Source organism: Phyllobates terribilis, unplaced genomic scaffold (assembly GCF_046119375.1).
Source record: "Phyllobates terribilis strain yellow unplaced genomic scaffold, ASM4611937v1 Scaffold_86__1_contigs__length_6382490, whole genome shotgun sequence".
NCBI lineage: Eukaryota > Metazoa > Chordata > Amphibia > Anura > Dendrobatidae > Phyllobates > Phyllobates terribilis.
In genome coordinates, this window is record NW_027362846.1 from 4,997,468 (window position 1) to 5,017,369 (window position 19,902).

At 42.3% G+C, this 19,902-nt stretch overlaps 1 protein-coding gene across 1 annotated transcript in view; it reads left to right on the plus strand.

Annotated features, from left to right (window-relative positions):
* The first annotated feature begins 2,920 nt into the window (after positions 1-2,920).
* Positions 2,921-19,902, plus strand: part of LOC141197714 (uncharacterized) — a 44,604-nt gene continuing 27,622 nt past the window's right edge. Inside the window, exons 1-2 of the mRNA XM_073662800.1 lie at positions 2,921-2,948; positions 4,017-5,607. Of these exons, the coding sequence (XP_073518901.1) occupies positions 2,921-2,948; positions 4,017-5,607 (1,619 nt within the window). The remainder of the gene's footprint in view (positions 2,949-4,016; positions 5,608-19,902) is intronic.

Below are 19,902 nucleotides of genomic sequence, written 5' to 3' on the forward strand. Positions count from 1 at the left end.
TCGATCTGAAAAAATGGCCAGGCTATGCAAGGCTTAGCACCCATGCGATCTGAAGAGCCACCACGACTTGTGGTCAGAGGCAGAGTTGTGTTTGAGGATGCAGTTGTTGACGTGCTTCCAGTACTACGTCTCTGTCCAGGAAGGCGCAACCTGACCTCGTCGTCACTAGCATCCTCCTCCACCTCCTCTGCTGACCTCATCGACTGGCTGACTGTGGGTTGACAGTAAGTGGGATCTGCAACCTCATCATCATCACCCTGTGTGTTCTCACACCCGTCGTCCTCAGAGCCAACCTCTTCCTGCCCTGACAAAAAACTAAAGTTGTCGCTCCAATCAGGTATTTGAGTCTCATCATCGTCTTCCTCATTGTCTCCACCAACAGGAAGTACAGTTTGGGAACGAGGGTCTACATTATGGTCAGAACCTTCTGCGTCTGGTCCTGGATCCGACTCATAAAGATTCTGGGCATCAGTGCAGATCATTTCCTCGTCTGGATTCACAGAAGCTCTGGAGCCGACCTCTGATTCCCAGGCTATAGTATGAGTAAACAGCTCTGCAGACTCAACCAACTGTTCTACCCCATACTCAGACGGGCAGCTGGAGACTTGGGAGCTGTGAGGAAGCAAGTGCGATTGGGGTGACACCTCTGAGGACTGGAGTAATTGTGATGTTGAAGTTGAGGTGGAGGAGAGCCCACTTAAAGGAGCACTTGATATCCGTTCAAGCACCTGCTGTTTTTGTGCCTCATCTGGAATTTGTAGCGATTGGCGTGGCCGTAAGAAAGGGATCGTATCACATTGTCCGCTAAAAGAAGTAGACATCTTAGTTTGGCTGGAAGATGGTCTTTCTTGTGCAGATGTTACTGTTGCATTAACACCTACCCCACGGATACAACCTTTTTTTCCCTTCCCAACACGCCTATTCCCCTTTCCACCAGCAGCAGGCCTTTTTCCACTCATTTTGGTGGTTAACTAATTGACAACTCTGGAGTTGTTTGCACAAAAAATGATGGATGAGAACTGAGCAGAGCTGAGTGGCCAAACTGTGGTATTAGCCCAAAAGGATTGGCTGGGTTAGATGCAGTAAAACAATTTTATTACATACACAGGTGGTGGAGCTTAGTATAGATGGACTAATAGAATGAGTCCCACACACTGCTACAAGCTTAAAATTATTTTCCGAGCTAGATGCAGATAAAAATTATTTGTAATTTGCAAGCTGGTGGAGCTTAGTATAGATGGACTAAGAATAAGTCCCACACACTGCTACAAGCCCAAAATTATTTTCCGAGCTAGATGCAGATAAAAATTATTAGTAATTTGCAAGCTGGTGGAGCTTAGTATAGATGGCCTAATAGAATGATACTATGCCCAAAAGGTTTTACTTGGCTAGGTGCAGTAAAAAAAATTGTATTCTATACACAGGTGGTGTAGCTTGCAACACAGATGCGCTACTCCACTGACTAACACACACTGCAAGAGGCCAAAAAGGATTTGCTTAGCTAGATTTAGCCAAATGCTGTGAAAAACACTTGCACAGCACTGGCACAGACCTGCCTGGCAAAAAGTCCTAGGAAATGCTGTAACCTAGTCCTCAAAAGGACTGCAATCACAACTATTCCCTACTCCCAAGGTATCTGTATATTTCTGATAAAATTGGCTTGAAATTAACACTGAAAGTATAGCGCACACAGCAACAGCGGTGCCGTCTAACACGCAGCTGCAGCAGTGAGAAAATGGTGGCGACGGGAAAAATGGCTGGGTCTTATAGGGCAAGGACATGTGACATACACAGCCAATGACACATGCCCTTGCTTGTGTGAAAAAAAGCACTTCGCTCCGTGTGTGCGCTGCTGATAGGCTGACAGACTGCACCTCCCCACTGTAAATGCGGGAAAGAGAAAAAAAAATGGAGATCTTCATTATTTATGCAGAGATCCATCCCCTGCCCCTCCCCCCCGCCCCGCTGTACACTCAAACTGCGTATTAACATTGATTATCAGCATTACTGTGAAAAAATCCAGTTATGAATTTGGTGCACGAACAGCTATCGAACATAACCTCGAACAGCTGGATTTTTTTCAAATCGTTCGTGTTCGCCGAACGGCTCGAACACTGCCCAAAACAGCTCGAATTTGAGATTGGCGAACAGTTCGAGTCGAACACCGCTCATCTCTACTTCTGACCTCAATATCATTGAGCCACTCTGGGGAGATCTCAAGCGCGCAGTTCATGCTAGACAGCACAGGAATTTACAGGAACTGGAGGCTTTTTGTCAAGAAGAATGGGCAGCTTTACCATCTGAGAAAATAAAGAACCTCATCCACAACTATCACAAAAGACTTCAAGCTGTCATTGATGTTAGAGGGGGCAATACACGGTATTAAGAACTGGGGTATGTGAACTTTTTGTCAGGGTCATTTGGATGTTTTTGGTTGTAATTAAGATTTAAAAAGAGAAAGCACAGTAGTTTGACAATAAATGGCTTCACCCAACCAATAACCATGAGTGGAGAAAAAGTTTTTTTGTTATCATTCATATTCTCTGAAATAAGGCCAAGAAAGCAAAAATTCTAACAGGGTATGTAAACTTTTGAGCACAACTGTATAACTGTAGAAAAAGACTTGGACCACACATTCCAAAATTCATATTTTGATCTAAAGCCATTAAACAAAAGAACTACAAATTTAACATGAGGGTCTTAGTTTAACATTCTGATCAGACTGTATGCACTACCATGTAACAGTGAACCACTCAGTGGGTCCATAGGCTAAAATGCGAAACTCCGTGCGCAGCCCACCATCACAGCAACAGTGTATCAGCAGGGCAAGCGACCTGCTGCCCCAGAGCACCCATGAAGCGAGGCTGAGTCCCCATGACTCCATGCCACATGAACCCACAGGCACAAAACCACGGCAACAATGGCCACCACAACATCACCAACACCAGGTGAATAGATGTAAAAAACTAAAAAATAAAATGGGCGAAACCCCTCTTGTAGTCTCATGCTGTTGCACATGTCTTTTTTTACATTTATACCTTCGAGCTTTAGTAGGGTGTGGTTATTTCCAACTGGCTGAAGGAGGGAGCAGATTACTGCAGCTGGACAGCACACACACCCATACTGCCAGACTGGATGGTACTACAGGTCCTAGGCACCCTAATCTTAGTGGCTGGACAGACCTGCGCCGCTCAGAGCATCTGATCGCTCCTCCATTACCACCACCTGCAGAATGAATAAGGCGGCTCCTGGAGAAGCCCTAATATGACAAAATGGCAGAAAACCAGAGCTGTAGAAATCCCCATAAAGTGACTCCATTTTGGAAATTATAACCCTCAGTGAATTAATCTATAGGAGAAGTGACTATTTTGACGCCATAGTCACTTTCCAGAAATTAGCACGCAGTGGATGTTGGAGAGTGAAAATTACAAATATGCCATTTTATTGCCCAACACATAGTGCCCAGATTGTGCTCCAGGAGACACACACCATAAATTAAGTGGGTTCTTCTCACTATAGTAATGTCAGACGCATGGATGCTAAATATGGTTTAGGCACACTGCAAGGCTCTGAAGCGAGAGGGAGATCTGACTTTGAGAGAGCGGATATTGGTGGATTGGTTTATGGAAGCCATGTTTCTTTTTAAGAACCTTTGAGAAACTAATAATGTGGAAACCTCTGTTTTTCCATTGACAGATGATGGACCTGAGTGGAGGCTTGTTTTTTTGTGTGATGAGTAGAAGTTTTTATTGGTATCATTTTCTCCTACATAACATTGTTTGGTGGCTTTTTATTCCATATTTGGGAGGCAGAATGAACAAACAGTTGAACACCACGCTCTACTGGTTCATCCTATGAGGTTTTCTATTAGACTATGAACTGTCATTGTCTTGGTGAATAATTCTATATTTTTACATAACTTGCCATTTTTACTGACCGTTTAAGTGGAAATGTTCAAAAACATAAATTTCAAGGATATTTTATTCAAAAATAATAATTGGTTTTATTCTTGGCAGATGACTGTACCAGGAGATCAGAGGGACAGCTGACATCTTCAATTTTTAAATCAGATGATCTTGAGATCCCACAGGATACAATTGAAGTGAATGCTATTACTCCAGATATACCATCATCCATTCACAGCAAATATCAATCATCTGATCCTTTGAAACAGGTCCTGTCTTCTGATTCATTACCGACTACTAAGGAAAATCAAAGTCACATAATAAGTGTTAAAAAACGAACTGCTCCTAAATCAAAGAAGCCATTTTCACGTTCAGAATATGGAAATAGTTTTTCCCTCGAAAAGTCTTTTCTTAAACATCAAAGCATTCACACAGCAGAGAATAGATTTTTTTGTTCCAAGTGTGGGAAATGTTTTATCCAGAAATCAGATCTTGTTAGTCACCAGAAAATTCATACAGGCAAGAAGCCATTTCCCTGTTCAGAATGTGGGAAATGTTTTACAGATAAATCAAATCTTATCGCACATCAGAGAACTCACACTGCAGAGAAGCCATTTTCATGTTCAGAATGTGGGAAATGTTTTACACATAAATCAAATTTGGTTAGGCACCAAAAAACTCACACAGGGGAGAAGCCTTTTTCATGTTCAGAATGTGGAAAATGTTTTACACAGAAATCAAATTTTGTTACGCACCAAAGAACTCACACAGGAGAGAAGCCATTTTCATGTTTAGAATGTGGGAAATGTTTTAGCCAGAAATCAGATTTTGTTATACACCAGAGAACCCACACAGGAGAGAAGCCTTTTTCCTGCTCAGAATGTGGAAAATGTTTTAACAGTAAATCAGATTTTGTTAAGCACCAGAGAACCCACACAGGGGAGAAGCCTTTTTTCTGTTCAGAATGTGGAAAATGTTTTGGAGAGAAATCAACTCTTTTTACACATCAAAGAGCTCACACAGGGTTGAAGCCATTTTCATGTTCAGAATGTGGAAAATGTTTTGTGAAGAAATCATCTCTACTTTGTCACAGGAGAACTCACACAGGGGAGAAGCCGTTTAGATGTTCAGAATGTGGGAAATGTTTTAACCAGAAATCAAATCTTGTTAAGCACCAAAAAACTCACACAGGCGAGAAGCCTTTTTCATGTTCAGAATGTGGGAAATATTTTACAGAGAAATCAACTCTTGTTACACATCTTCGAACTCACACAAGGGAGAAGTTATTTTCATGTTCAGAATGTGTGAAATGTTTTACAGAGAAATCAAGTCTTATCAATCATCAGAGAACTCACACAGGGAAGAAGACATTTTCATGCTCAGAATGTCGGAAATGTTTTACAAAGCAATCAAGTTTTCTTACACATCTTCGAATTCACACAGGAGAAAAGCCTTTTTCATGTTCAGAATGTGGAAAATGTTTTACACAGAAATCAAATTTTGTTAAGCACCAAAGAACTCACACAGGGGAGAAGCCTTTTAGATGTTCAGAATGTGGGAAATGTTTTAAACAGAAAGTGCATCTTGATACACATCAGAGAAGTCACACAGGGAAGAAACCTTTTTCCTGTTCAGAATGTGGAAAATGTTTTGTGAAGAAATCATCTCTTCTTAGTCACCAGAGCAGTCACTCAGCTGAGAAGCCTTTTTTAAATTCTTAATGTGGGAAATGTTTTACTTGGAAAGACACACTTTTAGTACGAAAAAAAATCTTGCTAATAAGTGAGTGCGTCTTATAGACTGGTGGCAGCTTCCTGTGACAGAGGAGATCTCTGAGACAGTGTCCTTCCTGATCACTGAGAGAACTGCTCTCTCCTCCAGCCCCACACTTATCTAACTGAGCAAAGCTGGAGAGGAAGCTACCGGGATCTGCACAGAGGCTGCACGTCCTGAGTGAGCAGCTGAAGAACCTTCCACCCAACGAGATCAAGGACTTTTCTGATCATGTATAACGGTTTTACATATTTTCAAATGTTGTCAGGTTCAGTTATGAAATGAGCAATTTCTTAATGATCATAACGACTTGTTTCTATGATATCAAAGCGTTTTCCTTTAACTACTACATATAATTAATTCATAACAGTTTCAGTACTTTGAAACATTATTACTTTTGCAAATATAAAGATGCAGAATATTTTGTTATGCCAATTTTATGATATTTATTTAGAGGAAACTTAGCAACAATTCAAATAACTAAAACATGTCTAAACACTATTGCAAATTATAAATCGTTACAAGAATTGCACTACAAAATTTGGTCTTCATTCAGTGAGAACTCTTTTTCGCTTGTCTCTTGTAATCCTGCATCGGATCATTTCTTACAATTGTCCAACAGTAATCTGCAAGCATTGATGAATTCCAATTTCCTTGATATCTTTTCTCCATAGCTGCAATATCTTGGTGAAATCTCTGACCGTGCTCGTTCTCACTGCTCCACAGTTTGGTGTATTAAGGTCTACATGTGAATGTAAGAAATGAATCTTTAAGGACATGTTACAGCCAAGATCCTTATATGTTTTGATGCGATTTTCCACCAACTCTTCGTAGTCATCTGCTCTGGAGTTTCCCAAAAAATTATTTACCACTAATGCAAATGCTACTCATGCAGCCTTTTCCTTACCCTGCAACAAATTGAGAAACTCCTCATCTTGAAGAAGCTTATGAATCTGAGGTCCATTACAAACTCCTTCTTTTATCTTTGCTTCACTTAACCTTGGAGATTTATCAATGAGATACTTGAATGCTTTTACATTTTTGTCCATTGTCTTTACAAAGTTCCTCACTAGGCCCGATGTGATATGCAATGGTGGTAACAAAATCTGATGTGGGTCAATAAGTGCTTGATGCAGGACATTTTTACTCCCTGGCTGAAGTGAACGTCGATGAGGCCAGCCTTTTTTATGGTAGTGATATTCTCTTGCACAACTATCCTACTCACACAGAAAGCAGCAGTACTTTGTGTTTCCACCCTGGAGATCAAGTAAAAGGGCAACCACCTTGACGGCATGGGAGAACAAGCAGATGTAGGAGGTCCTGCAGAGCATCTAGCTATTTATCCGATCTAGGACCTGAAGATCATTCTGAAAGTCCTCATACATCTACTGGATAACTTGCTGAGTGTGGAGGTACTTAGCTCTGGGGGATAAAAATGACCAGGAAAAGCCACAGAAAGGCCACGGGAGAAGCGGGCTCTCCTTTCCAAGATGACACCGCAGTTGTCATGCTGAAGACATATTGATCAGGGAAGATGAGGAGGAGGGAAGTGGTGGCCAGGCTGGAATGATTTGGTGGCCTTCATGTAGCAGCTACCCTGCAGCTGTGCACGGCTCTGGAGCAGAGGAGTCTGGTGAGGAGTAGATGAAAGAGGCATCTGCATTGATAGAGGCGAAAACACCGCAAAACTGCATGTGGCACAGTATTCTCTGCCCCACAGCCTAATCTCCACCAAGGGGACATACAGGTACCTGAGGAACCTACTTTAAAAGATGTTTTCATGGCAGTAGTACATGAAAAATCCTCTCTATCTGCTTTGAATGTACAGTTTGGTGGTCTTAAAGATGAGATAACAGGTATACGTCACAAACTACAGAAAACAGAGCAGGGGCAGTGGAAGGCAGAGTCAGCGCCATTGAGAAGCAGATAGACGATACAAGGAATGAGACCAGGCTTGCAGCACAGCAAATATCAGCACAGCTGGCGAAAACAGATGACCTTGAAAATAGATCAATGTGCAATAATATACGACTTATTGGTGTGCCTGAAAAAATAGAAGGCTCCTCTCCTACTGAATTTGAATACTTGCTGAAATTAATAATCAGACCTAAAACCTTAATCCCCCCTATAGGATCTAGAACAAGCTCATAGAATGCCGACCTGTCCTCTTTCTCTTGGGCTACAAAGAAAGACCTGTGCTGGCTAAAATTTTACACTACCGAGATATTATCCTGCAACAGGCAAGGGATCATCCAGATCTAACAATTAATGGATCCAAAATTTCGATCTTTCCAGATTATTCTATAAAAGTGCAGAAACAAAGAGTCAAATTCTTTGATAACAAAAAACATTTGAGAGATCTGCACATTCCATATTCAGTGATATTCCCTGCCAAGTTAAGGGTGGTAGCCGGAGGTACTGTGCACTTTTTTCAAGATTCAAAAGAAGCCCTTCACTGGCTGGTTATGAATGAGGCAGATACGCCGGGATCAAATTCGGGATGTTACAAGTTGAAGGTCCTGTGGTACAAACACTAATTCTTCAAAAACATGATGATCTGTGAGTATATGGAATGAAGTGTGTCCTTGCTTGTTGGACAATTCTTTACAAATATTTTTTTCTTCAGGTTCTGTTATGATTACATTGCAGTCCTTATGCCTAACTGGAGTTGAATTCAAGTTGGCGTTAAGTCCAAGGAGACTTAAGTTCTAGGCAGGATTCTCCTATACGTTCAACAGTGACTGAGCCGCCATTTTTTCTACTGTAAAAGAGCTAGAAAGACGTTTTATATCTGCCTGTTATGGAAGGAGTTTTATCAATGAGGGTTCTCTTTTTTTTTTTCCTTTTGTTTTTGGGTATGTTTTATGTTGACAATCTTGTAATATGACCTTAACTAACTATGTAAAAAGGAAACGCTCTGCTTTTAGTATATTGGAAACAATATATCTACTACATTAATTATGGTGGGGTCAGTCAAAATAGTTAGGTTGAACACAAAGTGTCTTTCTTCTAGTGTTAAAAGGCAGTCAATCTTTCAGTATCTTTAGGCAGAAGAACCTGCTCTGATTTGTCTGCAAGAAAAGCCCCTTGCCTTTATCTACTAAACAAGATATGGTTGCAGACCAACTTCAGTCATTCTACATAATCCTGAATCTGTTCCCTCCCCCACCCAGGGAAGTGGGAGGTAGTAGTGTATGAAAATACACAACCAGACTAACAATGGAATATTTACAGGGATAAAGGAAAATACCAATCGCACAAATATGCACTCACAAACAACAGAGAGGAACATCGGGGAGTGAAGGAAGGAAAAAACAAATAGGAGAGGATGAGGATTTGCATACAGCCAAATAACCACGCAACAGTCTTTAGGTAAACACTGCAAACTCCTCAAATAATTCTTCCAGAGGCAGGTAGCATGAAACTAACACTGGCATCCCTGAAAGCTAGAGGCGAGTGTATACATATAGCAGAAGAGAGTGGCCAACACTGAACAGCTGAGACCATCAACACTGGCAAGCACTAGAATTTCTCAACTGAACAGTTTAACCCCTGCACTGCTAGCAGAAACCTGCACGGTTTAATATTAGGGTGAGGTGCTTCTAATCGGTGCAGGAGTGCGGGAAATCAAACGCTGCAGTCTTCTGGCACCTCTCTGTCACGGTAAACCCATGACAAGGAGACTTTAATAACATACCGGACTCTCACTGGGATAGAAGGAGGTATGAAGCAAAGAGGGTAGAAGGCAATTGTACCCCTTTTGATCACTTACTTAAGGAGAAAGCCTTAATTGATCTTTGGAGAGCCCGTCATCCTAATGTATACCAATTAAAAATATATGCAGTTACTAAGTCTTTAATCCAAAAAGTAAATAAAAAGCAATATTCAGTATGCAGTCACTATTTCACATTGTTATTCAGCGGGTAAAATAAGTATTGAACACCTCACCAATTTCTAAGCAAAAATATATGTCTAAAGGTGCTATTGACATGAAATTCTCACCAGAATGCCACAAAAGAAACAACGCATGATGGGTAAAACTAGTGAGTTGTCTTAAGACCTTCACAACCTTATTGTTGCAAAACACAAAACATACTGATGGCATTGGTTACAGAAGAAGTTGTAAACTACTGAAGGTTCCAGTGAGTAGTGTTGTAGCAATAATCAGATAGTTGAAAACAGGGCTGTGGAGTCGGTGTCGGTAAAAAATGGACCAACTCCAGCTCCCAAAATATATAATAAATTGGGTACAGTAGTTCAGTGCAGTTTGTGGGGAATATTTTTTTCATAATAATTTGGGAAAGTTATGAAATGTCCTATAAATGTTGGTCCTATTCCTGATATAAGGGTCTAGACTTTTAGCTGAGATGAATCTGTGCTACAGTAAATTTATCACTTAAACATGAGCCATGTATGAGGGAGTTGGAGTTGGAATCATGGAAATTGAGTAGTCGGAGTCGTAGGTTTGGCTTACCGACTCCACAGCCCTGGTTGAAAGAACATAATTTCACCATAAACCGACCTCAACCAGATTCAGACAATTTCTGACAGAGGAGTGCAAATAATTATTTAAGAAATTGTCCAAGAGCCAAGAATTACCTGAGGAGAGCTACAGAAAGACCTGGAATCTTCAGGTACAATTGTTTCAAAGAAAACTCACCATGCAAGACTCCATTGCTGAACAAAAAGCATGTTCAAGCATGTTTAAAGTTTGTTCAACAACATTTAGACAATAATGTGAAATACTGGGAGAATATAGTCTGGTCAGATGAGACCAAACACCATGTCACTGCATATCACCCCAAAAACACCATACCAACAGTGACGTTTGAAGGTGGGAACATCATGGTGTGGAGCTGTTTTTTCCGCATACGGCACTGGAAAACTTCTTTTAATTGAAGGAATGATGAATAGACAAATGTACTGAGTTATTCTTGATAAAAATCTGCTGCCATCTTCCAGGATATTGAAGGTGAAACGAGGGTTTACATTTCATCAAGTCAATGATTCCAAAAATACAGCCAAGGAAACTCTCAGTTGGTTTCAGATACAGAAAATAAAGCGACTAGAATGACCCAGCCAATCACCTGAATGGAATCCAATAGAAAATGTACGTAAGGAACTAAAGTTCAGAGTTCATAAAAGGGTCCCACAGGACCTGAAGAGGTTTTTTTTTATAGGAGAATGGGCCAAAATCACATCTGAGCAATGCATGCGACTAGTTTCTTCATACAGGAGGCATCTTAAAGCTCTCATCACCAACAAATGCTTTTGTATGAAGTAATAAAAACATTTCCGTAAGTGAGTTTATTACTTTTCCCCTGTGTCATTTGTCATTATTACACAAAGTAAATTATGGCCATCTATGGTTTGATTTCTTTGCCTGTGTGTGCTTTGGATGGACTATTACCAACATCTGGTGAGAATTTCATGTCAATAGCACCTTTAGATAGTTAGGTCCAGAAAATATTTGGATAGTGACACAAGTTTTAGCATTTTGGCTGTTTACTAAATCATATTCAAGATACAATTATATAATCAATCTGGTCTTAAAGTGTAGACACTCAGCTTTAATTTGAGGGTATTTACATCCTAATTAGAGTAAGGGTATAGCAATTACAGCTCTTCAATATATAAATGCCCCACTTTTAACCCTTTAAGGACCTTGGGTTTTTCCATTTTTGTTTTTTGCTCCCCTTCTTCCCAGAGCCATAGCGTTTTTATTTTTCAGTCAATATGGCCATGTGAGGGCTTATTTTTTGCGGGACAAGTTGTACTTCTAAACGCCATCACCGGTTTTACCATAGCGTGTACTGGAAAACTGGAAAAAAAATCCAAATGCTGTGAAATTGCAAAAAAATGCAATTCCACAGTTGTTTTTTGGGTTGTTTTTTTTTATCAAATTCACTGACTGCTAAAACGGACCTGCCATCATTATTCTCCAGGTTATTACGAGTTTGTAGACACCAAACATGTATAGGTTATTTTTTATTTAAGCGGTGAAAAAAAAAAAAAAAAATGGCGCCATTTTCCGAGACCCGTAGCGTCTCCATCTTTCGTGATCTGGGGCCGAGTGAGGGCTTATTTTTTTGTATGCCGAGCTGACGTTTTTATTGATACCATTTTGGGGTAGATCCGATGTTTTGATCGCCCATTATTGCATTTTATTGCAATGTTGCGACGACCAAAAAAAGTAATTCTGGCGTTTAGAATCTTTTTCTCGTTATGCCGTTTACCAATCAGATTAAATATTTTTTTATATTGATAGATCGGGCGATTCTGAACTCGATGATACCAAATATGTGTATGTGGGAATTTTTTTTATTTTATTTTGAATGAGGCGAAAGGGGGGTGATTTAAACTTTTATATTTTTTTTATATTTTTAAAATCATTTTTATTTTACACTTTCTGCTTGCTTCAATAGTCTCCATAGGAGACTAGAAGCTGTAGTTTCCTGATCGTTTCTACTGCATACAGGCAACAAGCAGATTGCCTGTATGCAGGAGAAATGCTCCTGTGCTATGAGCACCGACCACTAGGTGGCGTTCATAGCTAGCGAGACATGACAACCACAGGGGTCTGCTGCAGACCCCGAGTTGCCATGCCTACCCATCAGTGACCCGCGATCACGTGACGGAGTCACTGATGGGCGGGGCTAAGGCAGCGCTTGCGGCGCTGTTAAATGCTACTGTCAAAGATTGACACCGGCGTTTAACTGGTTAACAGCCGCGGGTGGATCGCGATTCCAATCGCAGCTGTTGTGGGCACATGTCAGCTGTAAGAATCAGCTGACATGTGCCCGGTTCAGTGCGAGCTCAGCGCCGGAGCCCTCACTGAACCGAGGGTGATGGCCTGGGACTTACTAATAATACGTCCCAGGCTTTAAAGGGGTTAAAGGGACCAAAAGTAATTGGACAATTATATCAAAAACTCTTTCATTAACTGCATGGGATCTTCCCTCGTTAATCCATCATCACCTAAGCAAATAAAAGGGCTGGAGCTGATTCTAGGTGTGGCATTTGTATTTGAAAGCTGTTGCTGTGAACCCATAATACGGAAAGGAGCTCTCAATGGAAGTGAAAAGATCAAATCCACCAAAGAGATAGCAGAAATGTTAGGAGTAGCCAAATCAACAGTTTGGTACATTTTTTCCATGGTGAAGAAAAGCCCTCACAATATCAACCCAAGAGAAGGACACTCTCCAGGAAGTAGGTGTTTCAGTGTTGTAAGATAGCGCTATTCATCACGCTGGGGGCACTCACTTCACCGGGTCAATTAAAGCACACATGCGACGTTTTCCGGTAATATGAAGTTCAGCAGTTTATTACACATCATAAACCGCTTATAACATAGTCCATCTCAGTGGCTCGCAGGAATGTTACACATGTATGCCAGAGCCTTTTCAGTGGCAGCTATGCCTGCTTGGCTTCAAATACAGACTTCAGCAAGGTACAGCATCAATATTCATTGAAAGCGCCGATTTACCTTTGCCGGGTCCCAGCTGCTTCTATCAGCTCTGTTCTGTCACCGCTGTGACTTTAATGCTCCCCAGACGTAGTCTCCAGGCCACGTGCCTTCCAAGGCTACTGGTATCCTAGACACAGGGATCCAGCCTCTGCCTTCCAGGCCTCTTGCCTTCCAAGGCTACTGGTATCCTAGACACAAGGATCCAGCCTCTGTGTAACATCCCTGGCGGCGTGCTTGCATAGTGCACCACCTCCCACTATGCAAGACTGCAATCTTACCCTTCAGTCCAGCTTGCAAACCTTGCTCCTCCTCTTGTCTTATTGCTTAGGGTGGCGGCCCGGTTACTTCCTGATTCTTATAGCTGCTGTGGGCGCACTCCTAATGCGTCCCCAGCCTATTGCTGTGAGTCACTGGATATTTAAACCCCCTCCACCCAGAAGGAGGTGCCTGAGCAACACTATCAGTGCGCTCCTTGCCTCTGAAGTTGCCAGGTCCTGTTCTGCATCTTGTCTGCTTCCGCCACTCTGGGGGCTGTATACCCAGACCTGTTACCTGTGACTTCTAGTCTGTTTCTGCCCACCTGGGTGCTGAATACCCAGGCTCGTTCCTGTATCTCGTTGCAGTGTCAGTTCCTGTCTGAACTGTCTCTTAACCTGTTACCTGTTTGTCTCTATGTCCGTACCTTCCCTTTTCCTGCAGTGTCTGAACCTGCACCTAACTCCAACTCGTTGTCTCTGTACTTCTGTTTGTGAGTTTAGAGTCCACTCACTACTTCATTGTAAGTACCTTGTGTGTATCTGGTTCTGCTTGTCCCTTTTCCCTTCCTCCGTATCTACCTCCTGGGTTCTAACCATCTTCCTGTATTTTCCAGTCTGTTCCATGTGAACAGAGCCCTGTCCTCTCTGCCTGCATCTTCTGCCCTGTTCTGCTCTGCTTGCTCACCGCTCCGGCGGTTCCTCTCTGCTCTGCCTCGTCCACCGCTCCGGCGGTTTCGCTCTACTCAGCCTTGTCCACCGCACCTGCGGTTTCGCCCTGCTCTGCTTGCTCACCGCTCCAGTGGTTCCTCTCTGCTCTGCCTTGCCCACCGCTCCGGCAGTTCCTCTCTGCTCTGCCTTGTCCACCGCCACCGCACCTGCAGTTTCGCTGTTATGTTCTGCTACCAGAGCTAAGGAAAGAGAGGAGATCTGTCCCTACGATAGAACTCAGCTTAATCCCTACGATGTAACAGGGGACCTGATCCTGCGATCAGACCTGCTAAAGTCCTAAGCTAGTCTGTACGGAGACCTATAGATGTGGGGAAGGAATCCCTACAAGTACTAAGGACTGGGAGGAAAATGGGACACCTCCTAACAGAAATAGTAGCAGACAGACGAACAAACAAAATATATAGAACATAGAGGTCCGTAGACCAAGCAAACTAACAGTTAGATACAGAGCACAGGCTAGCTAGAAAGTAGTTAAACAATGAAGTCCAGCAAAGCCAGAAGGGCGGAGCAGGATTAAATAGGCCAACAAGGTCATGTGACCAGCAAAGGAAAAAACCTAAGAACAAGGTTCTAACATTCGCTCTGCTCTGCTTGTCTACCACATCTGCAGCTCTGTTCCTGTATCCCAGTCTGTACTGGACCCTATCCAGCCTGCGATCCAACCTGCTAGTACCTCCCTGTCTGCACTCCAGCCGTGCTTGCCAGTACCCACCTGTCTGCATACCAGCCGTGCTTGCCAGTACCCACCTGTCTGCATACCAGCCGTGCTTGCCAGTACCCACCTGTCTGCATACCAGCCGTGCTTGCCAATACCCACCTGTCTGTATGCCAGCCTAACCTGCCTGTTCCTGCATTCCCCAGTGTGGGTCAACAGCCGTGTCTGGGGTCTGACCTGGAGTAGCACCTGGTCCCTCTGCTCGGTTCCTCCCTGGTGCACGACTGAGCCGCCGTGGGACCTTGGTCAGATCGGGTTGATACTTCGTTACGCCCCTCCAGGCACTCCTCAGTTTATGGTACAGTGGGATCACTAATCACGCACACGCCAGTCAGTCCGGGCGTGTGCATAACACTCTGCCTTCCAGGCCTCTCTCTCACTGTTTCAAAACTGCCAGGATTTATATATCCTTCTGTGCACACAGGACCTGTGATGATGTCACAGTCATGTGATTAGTCACCTGAGGGGGGGGTAAATGGTCAGCCAGAACACACCCCCTGGACATTTTAGCAATGCAGCAAGCCGCTGCATTACAGTGTCTAGGTCCACCATAAAAGAGAAGACTTAATGAGAGCAAATGCAGAGGTGAAAACCATTAATCAGCTTTAAAAATACAAAATACAGATTAGACTTTGGCAAAAAAACATCTAGAGAAGCCTGTCCAGTTCTGGAAAAGCATTCTTTGGACAGATGAAGCGATCAACCTGTACCAGAATGATGGGAAGAAGAAAGTATGGAGAAGTTTTGGAACGGCTCATGATCCAAAGCATAGCACATCATCTGTAAACATGGTGGAGGCTGTGTGATGGCGCGGGCATGGATGGCTTCCAATGGCGCTGGGTCACTAGTGTTTATTGATGATGTGAATGAAGACAAAAGCAGCCGGATAAATTCTGAAGTGTACAGGGCGATATTTTCTGCTCAGATTCAACCAAATGAAATAAGGTTGATTAGATGGCGTTTCGCAATACAGCTGGACAATGACCAAAACATAGTGCGAAAGCAAAGAAGTGGAATATTCTGCAATGGCCGAGTCATCACCAGATCTCATTCCTATCGACCTGCTTTTCACAGGTGTCATAGAAAAATTTTAAATCTTTTCTTCTCCCCTATCATAGATATTAAGGTATTAAGGATTCTTTCTTGCTTCCCCTGAAGCCGCTCTCACCCCTCCCCTATAGTATTTGCCCAGAGATGACAATCTACAGTGTCTCCCTGTAAATTATCACCCACAGCGGAAATAGCTAACACAAACAAATGCCAGCCAAGAAGTGTTACAACCTAATTAAAATGCGAGCATCTTTCTCCCTGGCAGAAGCAGGGGTTGATTAGACGTATGCTTGCAATAATTTACGTGTAACTGTTGAAGCTTGCTTCCCGAGCTTCAAAAAGAAATCTATGGTCTCACCGGCACCAATACGATTTATGGAATAACTGAAGTTCCATAATTCTGATAATAATGGGACTTATATATAGTGGCAGGGTCAGCCAAGGAGCGATATGCTCATTTTTCGTAACCTTAAACCTTTCTGTGGAGCTGTAGCGCAAAAGCACCAGAATAGCAGACCACAACAGCATGATGTGTGGTCTCTAAATGAAGGTAAAATCATAATAAAAAATTTGGTATCACTTTTGGGCTGCTGGGATCAACGCACGATAAGTTATCCCAGAAGTTAGAGTTTTTTTAATAAAGACATGAAAGGCGGAGCCCAGCCCTTGTGATGTCAGCACAGGGGGGAGTGGACAAGTCTCTCCCTTCAGCATAAAATAGTTTGCTGAGGTTGGAGATTCATTCATTGCCAGAGGGGTACAAGGACTATAAGCAACGGATCCTGTTCGATAACAGTCTAATCAAATCTGGGAGCCCATCCTACACCTATATTGAATCATCTCCGCAATTGTATAGTAAGTTTCTTTCTTAATCCTTATTATTTTGTGTAACTGCTTATGTATTTTTATGTCTCCTATGTAAAATCCTTGTATATATTTTCCCTAAACACTGCCTCCCTTTTGGATTAAATATAAAATGTAATAGTTCTGTTTCTTTTGTCCTGTAATCGTTCCTTCCTCCAAACCGAAGCCATATACGCTACTAGAACGCAGGCGTCCGCCCAGGTCTGTATTATATTTCATATCTGGACGGTGGTGGCAGCGAATAATAATATTAATTGGGCTATCGTGAAGCTGACAGTGACATATGGAGGGCGTAAACATGTATTCCATGCGTTGGAATCTGGAGGTGTGACGCCATACGCTCACTGGTCGCTTGCCGATACCTAAGAAGTGAGTAGTCTGGATCGTGTGCTCACGGTTCCTGACGAAATCCGTGACACAGTGATGGCACAGTGAGATATTGCGTGATCTCCCCGGTGTCATCGCTGTGGGAATCCCTGACAACAGACTTAAGACAAAACATAAGGAAAAAAGACCTACAAACCTCGACACGGTCCAGTCGTGTTGGGGGGCTACCTGGTTGATCCTGCCACTAGCATATGCTTGTCTCAAAGATTAAGCCATGCACGTGTAAGTACACATGGACGGTACAGTGAAACTGCAAATGGCTCATTAAATCAGTTATGGTTTACTCCGAAGTCACTGGAGTAAAGGTGGCAAACCCTCACAAAGAGGGAGACCCAGCATTTTGTGACATCCATGGCTTCCAGACTTCAGGCCATCGTTGCTGCAAAGGATTCTCTGCAAAGTATTAAACATGAACATTTTATTTATGGTAACGTTAATTTGTCCAATTACTTTTGAGCCGCTAAAATGAGGACACTTTGAAGAAAAATGGTTGCAATTCCTAAACGTTTCACTTTTTTTTTTCCAACCCCTTTTTAATTAAACCTGAAAGTCTCCACGACAACTGCATCTCAGTTGTTTCATTTTAAATCCAAATTAGTGGCCTGCAGAGCTGAAATCACGAAGATTCAGTTTTTGTCAAACATCGAAATGCTCAAGTTCTCAATCGAATATGGATGCTCGAGTCCCCATGCCATATATTTCATGTCTGTTAGACAGCCAATAAACACGCAGTGGTTGCCTGCCATACACGGTAATGCCATAGCCATGTTGGCTACTGGCATTACTGTGATTGGCCAGCCGTATCTCGTCATTGGGTTTTATACTCGATCAGGTAACGAACGTACCTGAGAACTCTGATGCTTGATTGAGTATTGAGAAGTGGCGCGCATGCTCCACTCATCACTAAGATTTACACTTTATGGAGAAATATTGCATCTCTTGCCCCCAAAGCAAAACTCAAAATGTTCTCCTGCCCCTTTTCCTAACTCCCAAAATAGACAAGGACATTGGGAGTTGCCAATCCTTCCTCTTTCTTAGACTCCTGGAGATAAAGCATCTTCAGCCTCGGCTCTTTACCTCCTACAAACAAAATGGTGGGGAAAACGAAACACTTTTTATAATCAGTTATTTTTTATTATATATATATATATTTTTTTCCAATTCTTTATTTGAATTTTGCAATACAGAAGAAATACTATGCAACACAGAGACACATATCAATGCTAAAAGTAGAGAAGACAAAATCACTGCAAAGCACAGACTTAATACAGTAAATACAGTATTTAACAATTTTCTCTTAAGCAGAGAAATAATATTAATCGAAACAGTTCAAAACATTCCCAAATACAGGAGATGATCAATAAAGCGTAGCTCAGTCCTAGAAATTAAATAATTCTAGAGATATACCGAAGTTAAGTATACATTAGAGAAATCTGCAATTCTCGTCCCTCGCTAGACCAATGCCCAAAGGGCAACATACTCCCAGTTCACCCTACCAGAATTGGCTATATATGTGAAAGGTTGGTATTGTGATACACAACACCTAAACAAGGATTTGATACTCAACTGACCACTGTAGGGCCCCCCAGACACCCACGGACTAAGAAACAGTGCCCCCCATATATTGTATCCACGGGGCCCAGATCCTCTTAAACTTCTCATGCGTCCGGGAATCCCAACTCGTCAGTTCCTCCAGCCTAAATAGGTCTCTCATTTTACATTTCCATTCATCTAAGATTGGTGGGGTTTGCTGCTTCCACTTGAGGGCTATCAATTGTTTCGCGGCCCCTAACATCAATGGAGCCAACTCATGCTTTTTAGGGTGGAAGTTATTTGTAGGAAGGGACAAAAGCACTTCTACTACCGTCAAATCCGCAACAAGTAGTTTGAGAAAACGCATAACCCCAAAAACCTCAGACCAAAATTGTCAAAGGGCCGGACAATACCAAAAGACATGGGACAAAGTACCTCTCGACCCCTCACACCTCCAGCATTGAGGAGAACTAGCTAGTCCCAAATGATAACGTTTATCCGGTGTGTAGTACCAACGCGAGAGCAATTTGTACGCCATTTCCTGGGACACCACACACCGTGAAAAACCATGTGAATTGAGGCATATCATTTGTTTGTCTTTTGGGGAGAGTTGAATATTCAATTCAGATTCCCAAGAGTGTAAGAATATCGGTGGGGCATTATCTATCATGTTTGTGAGATTTGAGTAAAGTTTAGAAACAATTTTCGGAACAAGATGGTTAACTTTTGTTAGAATCTCAAGCCAAAGCCAATTAGTGTGGGGTTGAAGTAGTTTTTTGATCAAGTTCACAAAGTGGGCAATATGTGAGTGTTGTAGAAAATTGTGAGGGCGTTTCCCTGCAGCCAATGGCCAACCGTTAACACATGGAATTTTCCCCTGAAGCCGATGTGAAATGGGTTTAAGTGGTAAGGAGAACCACAGATCGTAAGGATCTGTAAAATCTGGAGAGAAGAGGTAAGGTAGAAGTCCCATTGGTATTTTATCTAGAAAATTACAAGATGGTGCTTGGATTGGAATCAATGCGCGTCTGGTTTGTAGAGTAGCTAGGAGAATGTCTCCCAGTCCCTCTCTAGGAAGGGGGCAGTCAGTCCATAAATATTTCAATGCATGTTTTCCCAAAAGTTGCATTTCAATGTGTGAATCGTGACCTTTTTCTGCCCATCTTATTAATTTTAGCCAGTTAGCAAGGAGAATGGCCTGATGATAAGAAGCTAAGTTAG